Consider the following 12,230-nt stretch of genomic DNA (forward strand, 5'->3'; position numbering starts at 1 on the left):
TGTACTGGAGCACAGGGTGACTCCTGCCCAGGTGCAAGACTCCCTGTTCCTCTTTAGTGAGCTTCACGAGGTTCCTCTCTGTCTGTTCCTCCAGCCTGCCAAGGTCCCTCTGAATGGCAGCACAACCCTCTGATGTATCGGTCACTCCTCCCAGTTTTGTATCAACTGCAAACTGGCTGATGGAGCACTCTGCCCCGTCACCCAGGTTATTGACAAAGATGTTTGTGGTGGTTTTACTCGGGTGGGCAGCCAAGCTCCACCACAACCGCTCTCTCACTCCCCCTCCTCAAAGAGGAACGGGGAGAAAATACGATGAAAGGGGCTCAAGGGTTGAGATAAGGACAAAGAGATCGCACAGTAATTATTGTGACAGGCAAAACAAACTCAGCATAGGGAGACAGGAAGATTTATTGCCTATTACTAACGAGCTAGAGAAGCAAGAAACAAAGGAAAGAAACCAAAAGCATCTTCCCCCCCATCCACCCTCTTCCACCTCCTCCCCCTGAGCGGTGCAGGGGAACGGGAGAATGGGGGTTATGGTCAGTCTCTAGCGCTTCTTCACCACCACTCCTTCTCGGTCACTCTCGTCCCCTGTGCTGTGGGGTCCCTCCCATGGGATGCAGCCCTTTCCAAACTGATCCAGTGTGGGCTTCCCACAGGCAGCAGCTCTTCAAGAACTGCTTCAGATATGGGTCCATACCACGGGGTCCATCCTTCGGGAGAAAACTGCTCCAACTTGGATCCCCCATGGGCAGCAGCTCCTGCCAGGTCACCTGCTCCTGCATGGTCTCCTCTCCACGGGCTGCAGGTCCGGCCCAGAATCTGCTCCAGCAGGGGTCTTCCACAGGCCGCAGTCTCCGTCGGTGCAGGTCCACCTGCTCCACCGTGGTCTCCACGGGCTGCAGCGTGGAACCCTGCTCCACCGTGGCACTCCATGGGCTGCAGGGGGACAGCCTGCTTCACCATGGTCCTCACCACAGGCCGCAGGGGACTTCTGCTCCGGCGCCTGGAGCACCTCTCCCCCTCCTTCTCCGCTGACCTTGGCGCCTGCAAGGCTGTTCCTCACTCCTCTCACTCTCCCAGCTGCAGTGTGGTGCAGCGTTTTTTTTTCCCTGTGTTAAATCTGCTCTCACAGAGGCGCAAACAACATCACTTATTGGCTCAGCTCTGGTCAGCAGTGGGGCCCTTACCAAACATGAGGCAGCTTCTAGATCCTTTTCACAGAAGCCACCCCTATGGCCCCCTGCTACCAAAACCTTGCCACGTAAACTCACTACAATGTTAAATAATAGTGGCCTCAGTATCAATGTCTGGTTATACCACTAGGGACTGGCCTGGACCTTGTGCCACTGATTGCCACCCTTTGAGCCTGGCAAGTCAGCCCTTTTTCGGTCCACCTCGCTGTCCACCTACCCAGCCCCATAATTCATCAGCTCGTCTATGAGAATGTTATGGGAGACAGGGCTGAAGGGCCTGGCTAAAGGCAGGACAAACAACATCCACTGCTTCACCCTCATCCACTCATCTCACTGTAAAAGGCTATCAGGTTGGTTAAGCAAAATGTCTCCTTCATAAACCCATAGTAACTACTCCCAACCGCTTTCTCGTCCTTCGCGTATCTGGAATTGGCTTCCAGGAGGATTTTCATCAGCACCTTCACAGGTGAGGCTGATCAGCCTGTAGTCACTCCTACTTCCAACAGGAAGATCTGGGGAACATTTGCTTTCTTCCAGTTCTGTGGATCTTCTCCTGATCACCAAAACCTTTCAAATATAATCAAGAGTGTCCTTACAGTGACATCGCCTGGCTCGCTCAGCACTTGTGGGTGTCTCCTATCAGGTCCCATGGACTTGTGTATGCCCACGTTGTTTAAATGTTCTCTAACCTGATCCTTACCTAAAAGTAAGTCTTCCTTGTTCCAGACTTTCCCCACTTGTCTCAGGAACCTGGAACTGCTGAAGGCCAGTCTTAGCAGTACAGACCACGACGAAGAAGGCTTTGAGTACCTCAGCTTTTTCGGTGTTTTCTGTCGTCAAGTCATTTGCCCCACTCAAATGCAGGACCACATTTTTTTTCCTTTTGCTGCTGAGGTACCTGCTTGTCTTCTTGCTCTCATCAGCCCTTCCCACATTCAACTCCAAACAGGCTTTAGTGCTTTTAACCCCATACAGTGTTCCTGGGTCACCTGTCCATGCTCCAACCTGTCCTACACTTCTTTTTTTGTGTCTGAGTGTCATGGAGCTCTTTTATCCTTGTACACTTCCTGTCACCTTTGCTTGATTTCCTGCTTATCAGAATGGTCTTTCTTGAGATTAGAGACAATCAATGAAAGTCAGCCAGCTCTCCTGAACAGTCTCCCGCAGATTCCTCCCAGCAGATTCCTGAGCACACCAAAGTATGCTCTCCTGAAACCCATGGTTGAGATCCTGCCTTTTGCTCTGCTCCCTCCTCTCAGGATCCCGAACTCCACCATCTCAGGACCACTACAGTCATGGTGCTCCTGAACTTCACATCCATTCACTGTCCTTTCTTGTTTATATGTAGGGGCCCAGCACAGCACCTCTGTTCATTGACTCCTCCACCACCTGCATTAGGAGTTATCACCAATGCATTCCAGAAACTTCCTGGATTGCTTACGACTGTCCTTCCAGCTGATGTCAGGCTGGTTCGGGTCTGCCACAAGGACCTGGGTCTGCAAACGTGAGGTTTCTTCATTTACTCATCTGAAGAAGGTCTCACCTACTCCCTCCTGATCAGGCAGCCTAGAGCAGACAGCCACAATGATGTTACCCATGTTGGTCTGCCCGCTAATCCCCGGCTGCTCTCAGCTGGCCCATCACTTATCCTTCACATATCCGCTCTGCTCTGCCATGTGAAGTTCAGCTCCCCCTCCTTGCCTTCCTGGCACTCCAGCCATGGGAACTATCGCTCCGAAGCTCCACAATCCCAATGAGATCTATAAATTTGAAAAAAGTAAATAAAATGCCCTAGATGTTTACACTTTAAGAAGGGACAGTTACAACCCGTAAGCACAAACCTAAAGAGAGGCTTAGTGTATCATTTCCTTCCAGAGCTGACTACTGGCCGTCAACCAAGCATCCTCCAGGCCTATGGTTGCATAATGGAAGAAACTACGGTAGAACAGTGAAATTTAGACTAGAAGGGGTATTTTCAAAAAAACAAGGTGTGGTATGGGAAGAACAGAGCGACTTTTTCCTTAGGGAGCCTTCACAAGATTTTGTTACAATAACAGCACCCTGGATTTCAACACCACACGTAACAACGAGATGCACAGCCGCTGCCGAGCTGAGTGCTAAGCTTGGGTTTCTCTCACACGGAAACTGGGGCACGGGAGGTGGCCAGGGCCTAACCAGGTCTCCTGGGGAAGTGGTCTCACATCAGTCAAAGAACTCTGCGGAGGAGCATTAGCATATAGCACCGAGAAGAAAAAATCACAAACGACAGACACAATTACGGGTAAGCTCAGAGAAGTGCAATGATTCAGAGTTCTATCAGATTATGTCTACAAACACTACATAAAAATAATCTCCAAAAGAAGAAAGAGCTCAGCAGACTCTTAAGCTAAACTAAGTGCATACATAACATTTTTTTTCTTTTTCCCACTGGAGTTTTCACATAAACAACATCTGCACAAAGTCTCATAGGAAAGTGGTCTTTATCCTTTGAGGAAAACAACACAGCAGTCACGAGACAAAACAGCAGCAAAACAAGAGTCAAGCTATTTCCACTACTCAGCAACGCAAAACATGCTAGTGATTTAAGATGAAAGCTACACTGTAATACTGCATTAAAAGGTTCATAAGAAATTTTGATTTTCTGCAAAACAGGGAAGAAGAAAACAAAAACAATAAAGCAAATTCCACAGACAGTGAAATTAACCTGACAGGATGTCCTGGCCCTTAAATTCTAATGTACAGAAGTAGGAGACAACATTTAATGGACATCAGACTGATCTATAGAATTGAAAGCATCCTATTTTTACCTGATGCTTTTCATGAGATTAGCTACTGAAATGCATCATGCAGAATGGGTTATTTTCTTCTATCAAAGCAATTTGCCAGAAAGCCTGTTCTTCAGTGAAGTGTAGTTCTTGACATGTAGGAATAGAAACACACTACACATACAGCTTAGCCTCCAAGTTTTCACTCAAGGAAAATAAAAATGATCCAGGCTGAAGAAAAAAGCACAAACTACATCTTGATGTTGCTCTGTGCACGTTGGTGACCACATGCTTTTTCCCGATCAAATCAGATCCACCAAATATTCACTGCAAGGCACTTGGGCAGGATATCCCACATCCAACACGGATGAGGATTTTTTTTAAAGGAGAGCCACCCTCTTCAAAACTGGCCTTAGACAAAGCCCTTCCTTCTGAGACTGAAGGGCGCAGCTCTTTAATTTGTCTTGTAAAGCAGAAGTGGTGAGAAGCATGCTGACAGCTAGAAATTGCTGTTCTGTGGGAAAATATCCACATCTGCCAAGAAGGGATATAGAGACCTCAGTATTGTGGAAAACCACCAGCAGCTTAATAGTACAGCCTGCTCCTCCAGCACATCCCACCAGGCTGGCTCATCCTGCAGGAAGGGCAAGAGCGGGAGATGGAGTCTGCGAGGCTGGAGAAAGGAAGGGGAGAGAGCAGAGTGCAAAGGGAAAAAAATAAGGGCAGTCCAGAATCAGGCACAGAAGGGATGTGAAAGAGAGGAAGCAAGGAACAAAAGCACAAGGCAGAAAGAGCTGTTTAGAGCGGAGGAAGTGAGCAAGATCCCGGGACACTGAAGGACAGAGGAGGAAGGGAAGGTACGTGCATGCAGGGCAAAAAGCCTGGGACACCGGTGGTAAGAGAGAAGAAAGGTCGCTGTCAGCACAAGCACAGGCAAGGTCTCTATCAGGTCACTGGGGAGTGGAAGGAAGAAGAAATCTGGGGAATGGGGCAGAGCAGAACAGGAGTACTGAAAAGGGAAACCAAAAACATAGCTGTGCAGTAGCGAAAAGCTTCTTTTTTAAGTTACCATACAAATAAAAACGATTAATTTGTATTCCTGAGAGGATGACTGCTATATATAAAAAAATATGTAGGGAAAAGCAGGTCAGAGAAGCCAAGTTTGCCCATTCTTGTCTTGGTCCACGCATGCATTAGCACACAAAGGAGAAAACAAGGACAGGAAATAATGGGGAGCAGAGACATCTCTTCTTGGACATCTCTTTTTTCAAATGTTTTCCAGATCAACCCTTCTGGTCCCCTTACAAACAAGCGAAGACTTCTACCATATGTTTTGGCCAGCCAACACAACAGAAATTAACCCAACAAAGTAATTCTTTCAAAATAATTCAAGACTATTTCCTGTTTCTCCTCTCCTAGGAATAGCTGAGATGACTCTCATAATGCACCAGTGTTCTTGAGCTTCTCTGCTGGTCTTTTCCAATCATGACACTACAGCACTTTTTAAAGTTGTTTTCTGTCTTTTGGGGCTTTTTGAGTTTATTTTTGGTTTAGTGTTTTTTTGAGTTTTGCATAGGATCTTAGCATGTGCCATGCTCTACTGCCCTACAAGAATAGTACTAAGCACATTAGCAAATATTGCACATTAAACAAGCCTCAGACTACTTCTGTACCTCAAAACAGGGGTTTTAGGGTGTGCTGGAGAGTATTCCTTCACTGGTGTAACATACCACAGGAAGGAAAACAAATGCAGAAAGTCCATCTATTCCAATGTGCCACGTGCTAATATTTATCTGGCTCGGAAAGCTTTAAAAGGTAAAAAAATGTGCAAGTGGAAGGAAAGCAGATGTCTAGAGATAAAATAAGCATCAGTGTCTCAGAGCTGCTGCATGGCCAAGCCAGGAAAAGATCTCACCGATACCTGCTTGGCTCCAGGAGTATTCACAAGACCTCCTGCCTGCTGTAACAGCAATTTCAGACCGCTCCTCCCCACATTAGGCAGATGAAGTCTAAACTACCAAAGCACAGAATGAAGAGCAGGGCAGCAGTTACGGTTTTGCTCATTCATTCCGCTATTGTAACTTCCACCGTGAGTCAAACAGCCTACAGAGTGATTCTTCCTCATTATTTCACGGGGAGCCTTTACAGCAGAAATCTCCTGAGGAGGATCACGAACTTCTCAGCAACATGAATGCCTCACTGGTGTTACGGAATACATCACGGACAGCATCAGCAGTCTGCAGATGATTCACCAGGAATCAGCACAGATCACTGTGAATTTCAGGACTTCGTCAAGTATGGGAATCTGTCTAACGAGCAAGTCACTGAGAGCTAAACAAGTCTCCAGACGTGCTAAGGACGGAACTGAGCCTAATCATGGCTTCATTTTGCGTTGCTGCCTTTGCCCACATAGATAGGAAACTTAAGCAAGGTAAAACCATTATAATGCATCGCAGGAGATTAAGGGCCTCATGACTACTAAGATCTATGCTGACCTAACAGTTTGTTAATTACACACCCTCATGATTTCCCTAGTGTTTTCTGTGCAAGAGGTATCATGTGTCCCTGCTTTTTGCACATATTTCCAGTTCTGCACTTTTCATCACACTAACCTTTTAATACAGAGAACCAACAGTTTATCCTCTAGCTAACTTTCAAAGAGAAATCTTCCATTATTCTCCCAAGCCAGATTCCTATGGGAGAATTTTGAAACGTATTTGGTAGCAGAAATTTCAAGCGAGGATCTTCCCATCTGTTTCCAGCTTCAGTAGACTGGTAGCACATCCAGGACTGCAGCTGCATTTTTTGTACCTGAAACACCTACAGGGTCAGCATTTATCTGAGGTGAAGGCACTATATTCCACTTATCAGAAACCACTAATAAGGAACTGACGAGGAAAGTTCATAGGTCACTGCAGAAAGCCCTAATAAAAATGCCTTCCTATGTTGCAGAGAAGGCAAAATGTATTTTGGACAGATAATACAAGTATGCTTCCGCAGTTGTATTTCACTGGATTCCTCCTACAACAGCCAAAAGCCCAAAAACATATTCCTACAGCATATTTAGGCACTACTGTAATCTGATCCACGCACATAAGAAAAAAAAAATCAACTTTATTTCCTTGATTCTACTACAATGCCAAGGACTCTGGTCCCCCCTCCAGTTTGTATGTTTGTTTGTTTGTTTTTCACATGTACGGGACTCAATATGCACGCATATCTAAGTAATGGGAAGAAGTGGTCTTCTTTAGTCATCGTGGGACGAAAAGGGCCATTTCCTAAGTTACAGTTCAAGGAAGAAAAGAAACAATGAATAGCTGCAGTCTATTTTCAGAAATAAATTGTATGTAATACTACGAACAACAGACATATCTGCATTCATCATTTACATTTGTACACAGCCACCAGTTGGGGGGGCTTGTTTGTGTTTTTTTTTAAAGGGAGAGCCATAGTTCGCAGTGGGATTCAAACCACACGCGTTCAATACTCCTATAATAAAAAGGGTACAAGCTTGAAAGCCAGCACTATGAAAAAAATCCAGTGCACACACACACACACACAAAAAAAGGCTCATGCGCCTAGCCTGTGCACAAAGCCAGCAGAAATTGCTGGAAGTAAAAATAGCACCCACACTGAGGCTATGTAAACCAGTTTTGCTCTACTTCAGAAGGATAAAGAGCTCAGTCACAACAAGGCACAAACCTGTTTCTGGGTTTTTCAGAAGAAAAAGCCAAATATATAATAAGTCATTTCAACTAAACATCTTTACTGCTGTCTGTACGAGGACTTCTTCCTCATACGTACTCCCATTACGTGAGAAGAAGTTTACGTAAGAGTAATGAGTTTAAAAAAAAAAAAAAAAAAAAAGTAATGCTGTCTAAGTTTTAGCGTGAACAGACCAACTTTGGTTCAGGTAGAAACAAAGGTGCTTTTCAACGTGTTTCTGGCTACCAAGTTCAGTTGCTCAGCTTCCAAGGCAGTAAGTTTCACACTCCTAGGTACAGCTTCTCGATAACACTTCCCCTCTCGTGTTACCAACCACAGCTCACGGTAGCTTGCGAGGAGCCTGAAGTTTAAAGAGGAAGCTCTGAAAAACGCCTGGGTTTACCAAGCCAAGCGTGGATCGCGCTGTGTAGCTGTCGAGTTGAAGAGTCTATCTCGTTAAGAGTTATCCTGCGATAAAGTTTCTCCAGCAAAGCCACCAGGTGCCAGCCTGCACGTCCCGAACGCCGTGAAGCTGGGCTGAGCGAAGCATCACTTTTTATTACCAAAAAGCTATATAAACAGGAATCTGTCTGCTGTTTTTTTGGAGGAAGCGAGGCACTGACAAGTCAAGGGGGATTGTGGCGATGAAAGGAAGAAGTGCAAGGTAGTTTCTGGGAGTAGCGTAGAGGGACGTGCACGTCGTTATCTGCCAGAGGGGGGTGTTTTAAAGGGTTTAGGGCGGATGAGGGCTACGCTGGCTCAATTCCCCTCCTTTATGGGGTCGGGGTAAGAGGATCCGCTCGGGCTGGGGCAGGCCGGCGTGAAATGGCCGCGCTGCCCCCTCCCGCGCCCCGCTGCCACCGGGCACCTGCCTGCGGTCCCCACCTGCACCCCCTATAACTGGGGGGCTCCGGGGGGGTGTCTTTTCGCCCCCCTCACGCTGCTCCCCGCTCACCTTGGGCAGCTCCCGGAGCTGGTTGGCGTCCAGCAGCAGCTCCTCCAGGCTGCGGCTGTAGCGGTAGATCTCCTCGGGCACGGCGGCCAGCGAGCAGTGCCGCTTGTCGATGGACTCCACATGGCGGTTGCAGCGCCACAGGGGGATGCAGTGAAACATCGCCGCGACGCCCCGCCGGGGGGGAAGCGGCGGGCAAGCCGCATCCAGCGGCGAGGAGCGGCCCCCGGGCGAGCGAGGCGGCCGCCGGAGGGTGGGAGAAGGACGGCGAAGGAGCCGGAGCCGGAGCCGGGAGCGGCTGCCCCTAGTGCTCGGCGCCGGGCCGCTGCCGTCCCCGCAGGGGCATCGCGGGGCGCCGGGCGCAGCGCTGCTGGCGGCCGCCGCGCATTCCCGCGCCTGACCCGGAACACGGCGGCCTCTCCCCCTCCTTCCCTGCCTTCCCTCCCTCCTGCTCTCCCTTCCCTCCCTCTTTCCTCCCTCCCCCGTCCCGCCTGACATCAGCGGGGCCCGCCCCGGGGCCGCGGCGTGCTGCCGGGGGGTCCCCAGCCGGCCCTGCCCTGCCCTGCCCTGCCCGCCCCGGGCCGGGGGTCGCGGGCGCGTTTGGCTTTTCCCTGCTGCTTGGACACCAAGCAGGGTAACTACAGGTACGGGACGCTGCTGCTGTTACAGACTGTGCCATTAAAAAGTATTTATATGCTATATATGCTCAAGGCTTCCTGAAACCTCTACAACTACCTGAAAGGAAGCTGTGGGGAGCTGGGGTCTCCTCACAGGTAACCAGCGATAGGACTAGAGGGAATGGCCTCAAGTTCTGCCAGGAGAGGTTCAGGTTGGAAATTAGGAGACATTCCTTCTCAGAAAGAGCAGTCAGGCATTGGGACGGGTTGCCCAGGGAGGTGGTGGAGTCACCGTTCCTGGGGGTGTTCAAGGAAAGGTTGGACCTGGTGCTTAGGGACATGGGTTAGTGGGTGACAGTAGTGGTAGGGGATGGTTGGACCAGATGATCTTGGAGGTGTCCTCTAACCTTAATGACTCTGTGATTCCAAAATCCCCATCCCAAACCCTCAGCCCCTGTCCAGAGCATTCCTGCCAGGAGGCTGCCCAACGCTGGTCTGGGGAGTCACACAGGGACATAAAACACGCTCAGAAACAGGCATTTGACATCACAGTTTCTCTTGAAATACTACTATTTTCTTGCTTAATTATAACTGCGTGCAGATACAGGAACGGGGCAAAGGGGGAAGTTCATCACAGCAGCCTCTGCCCCTGCGTGCTGCTGAGAATACCTAGTCATAAAAGGGCAATTTTCTTCTTAACTGATAAATCTAGCGAGATAAATGTGTGTAATTTATGTGGGAATCGCAGGGGTCTGCCCACTTTTAGTTGTTAAAAGGACATTTTAGGACTTTGTACTGTTATACAGATTGCTAAGAAACTTTTAAAAAGTTACCACTGATATGCATTATTATATAATAACACATTTCGCACATATGTACCTTAGGGATCTGTCAGAAGCAAGAGTTTCTTTCTTCAACCAATACATTCAATAATTAAAAAAAAAAAAAAGGAAAATCCCAATGTTTCTAAATAAAGTATGTAAAGAAATCTGCTAGCCTGCTAGCAAAAAGCTGTAAATATTGCTGACCTGATAACGACTAAACTGTAGAGTTTTTTGGAAATCCACAGGTAATGATCAGCTACACTGATTTCTGACTTTAACATGATAAAAAATGTGTGTTTGAGAGAAAGGGTCAGCATTTCACCTCCGAGACCCACAACTGGGTTTCCAACATAATTTTAATCCAGTGTAAGTGCATGAAATGTTTATAGCACACACACACACAAAGACGAAGACTGATCTTCATCTTCACGTGAAAGAAAGGAGGGACCTTCACCTGACGGTATCCTGAGCAGAGCTTCGAGATCCGTTTTCTCACTATGTGCCCCCATACTGTGGGCAAGCATCTCTGCAGTATTTAAGCCAAAGACTTGCTCAGCTTCTGCAGCACCCATGAAGGGAGTGTTTATGAATGTGTCCACGTGTGCTTATAAATAGGGTGGGTGTGCACAAGCATTCTCAGGCTGTCCAACCCCTGGCCATGAGATTAGATAACCACAGGGCATAGAAGACAGGAGAAAATCAAACAAACACATTGAGCACCAGTGCAGGGCCTGGCAAAACCAGGGATCCAGGACTCTGGCCCCAAGATCTCAGAGGTGGAGATGAGGAGATGAACATCCACCTGTAGTCCTCGGCGGGTCTCAGCTGGTGGCCAGCCACACACCACCAACCTAAATTCAGTGACTGCGGAGGCTCTTCAGTGGCTCCCTTTCTAGGGAACCCTTCAAAGAAGCAGGACTAAGTGGGAGCCATGCATCAGGGGACTTGAACAGAAAATGTCCCTCCTGTGGGAATCACGGCGGGGAGTGTGGAGCTGGTGGGTACAGAGGCCAATATGAGGATGCATTGGTTGCGCCTAGGGCTTGTAAAGGGCTCGAGTCTTTCTGGCGTGACATGGACACAAAGTTTGGCATGAAGTATCACTGGTATAGATGCTGTCATGTGTCTCATGACCGGGTCTCACTGTGACAAGTCTGGACAGTAATGGGAAGGTGACAGTGACTGTGGGGTGAGCCTAAGTACTTCAATGAAGAATTAAGCAAAATGTTTGCATGCTTCTCTTGAGTGTCAGGCAGTCCAGGGGACAGAGCGATGACAAAATGCCTCACTACTGTTAAGCTTTGCCATCACCATATAATACTTGAGAGCTTTGGACATCAAATTTGTGCCAGTGGCCCTGAAGATATAGCCTGTGGCTAAAATCATGGTATGGAAACAGGCATCAAGGAGGCTGAGAGGTAAACCAGTGCCTTTGTTGAGGAAATAGTATTCTCACAGCTGAAAGCATCATCCTGAACTTCAGCTTGTAAATAAAACCATCCAGTTTGGTAGGTGTAATGAGTTACTAGTCGCTATTGTTCTTTTGTGCTAAGAAATAGCAGCAATAAAAAACCCTTCCCTAAAATGAGGCCAATTCTGTATCCCGTGTGCCGAGAAGAAAAGCAACTTCATGTTGGGGTAAGTTGTTGTGTGAGAGGTCTTTGAAAAACGGTGAGAAAGGAAAATGGTGATCTAGTAAGGAGACTCATTAGAAGCGCTTGGGAGAAGCTATGTGCCTCAGTGAGCAAGCAGTGGAGGACAGCAGGTTGCCAGGGTTTGTACTAGCACATATCTGACAAACTTCTTACTTGAGGCAATTGTCCCCCCCAGGGCTCAGAGACGTATTGCCCTCTCTGATAGCAGTGATCCTGCTGGTTTACACAGATCCATGGCAAGCCAAGGTGTGGCTCGCCTACAGAAGGAAGAGAGGGCTGTTGCTCTCCCAGTTCTGCAGGGGATTACCTGACTCCAGACTGCCATTTGATAGCCGTTTGGTTTGTCATATCTTCACTTTTATTTTGAGTTTTTCTATTTAAGTTTTCCATCTTTCTTCTTTCTCTCTTTCTTTCTTTTTCTTTCTCTCTTTCTTTCTCTCTTTCTCTTTCTTTCTTTCTTTCTTTTCTTTTTTTCTTTTTTTCTTTCTTTCTTTCTTTCTTTCTTTCTTTCTTTCT

The 12,230-nt window shown here is 47.7% G+C and overlaps 1 protein-coding gene across 1 annotated transcript in view; it reads right to left on the reverse strand.

Moving 5' to 3' along the window:
- LRRC1 (leucine rich repeat containing 1) overlaps positions 1-9,084 on the reverse strand; it is a 73,121-nt gene extending 64,037 nt beyond the window's left edge. The window contains exon 1 of the mRNA XM_035322192.1: positions 8,622-9,084. Within this exon, the coding sequence (XP_035178083.1) occupies positions 8,622-8,780 (159 nt within the window). The 5' untranslated portion in view covers positions 8,781-9,084. The remainder of the gene's footprint in view (positions 1-8,621) is intronic.
- Positions 9,085-12,230: the final 3,146 nt, after the last annotated feature.

This window comes from Oxyura jamaicensis, chromosome 3, assembly GCF_011077185.1.
Source record: "Oxyura jamaicensis isolate SHBP4307 breed ruddy duck chromosome 3, BPBGC_Ojam_1.0, whole genome shotgun sequence".
NCBI classification, from domain to species: Eukaryota; Metazoa; Chordata; class Aves; order Anseriformes; family Anatidae; genus Oxyura; species Oxyura jamaicensis.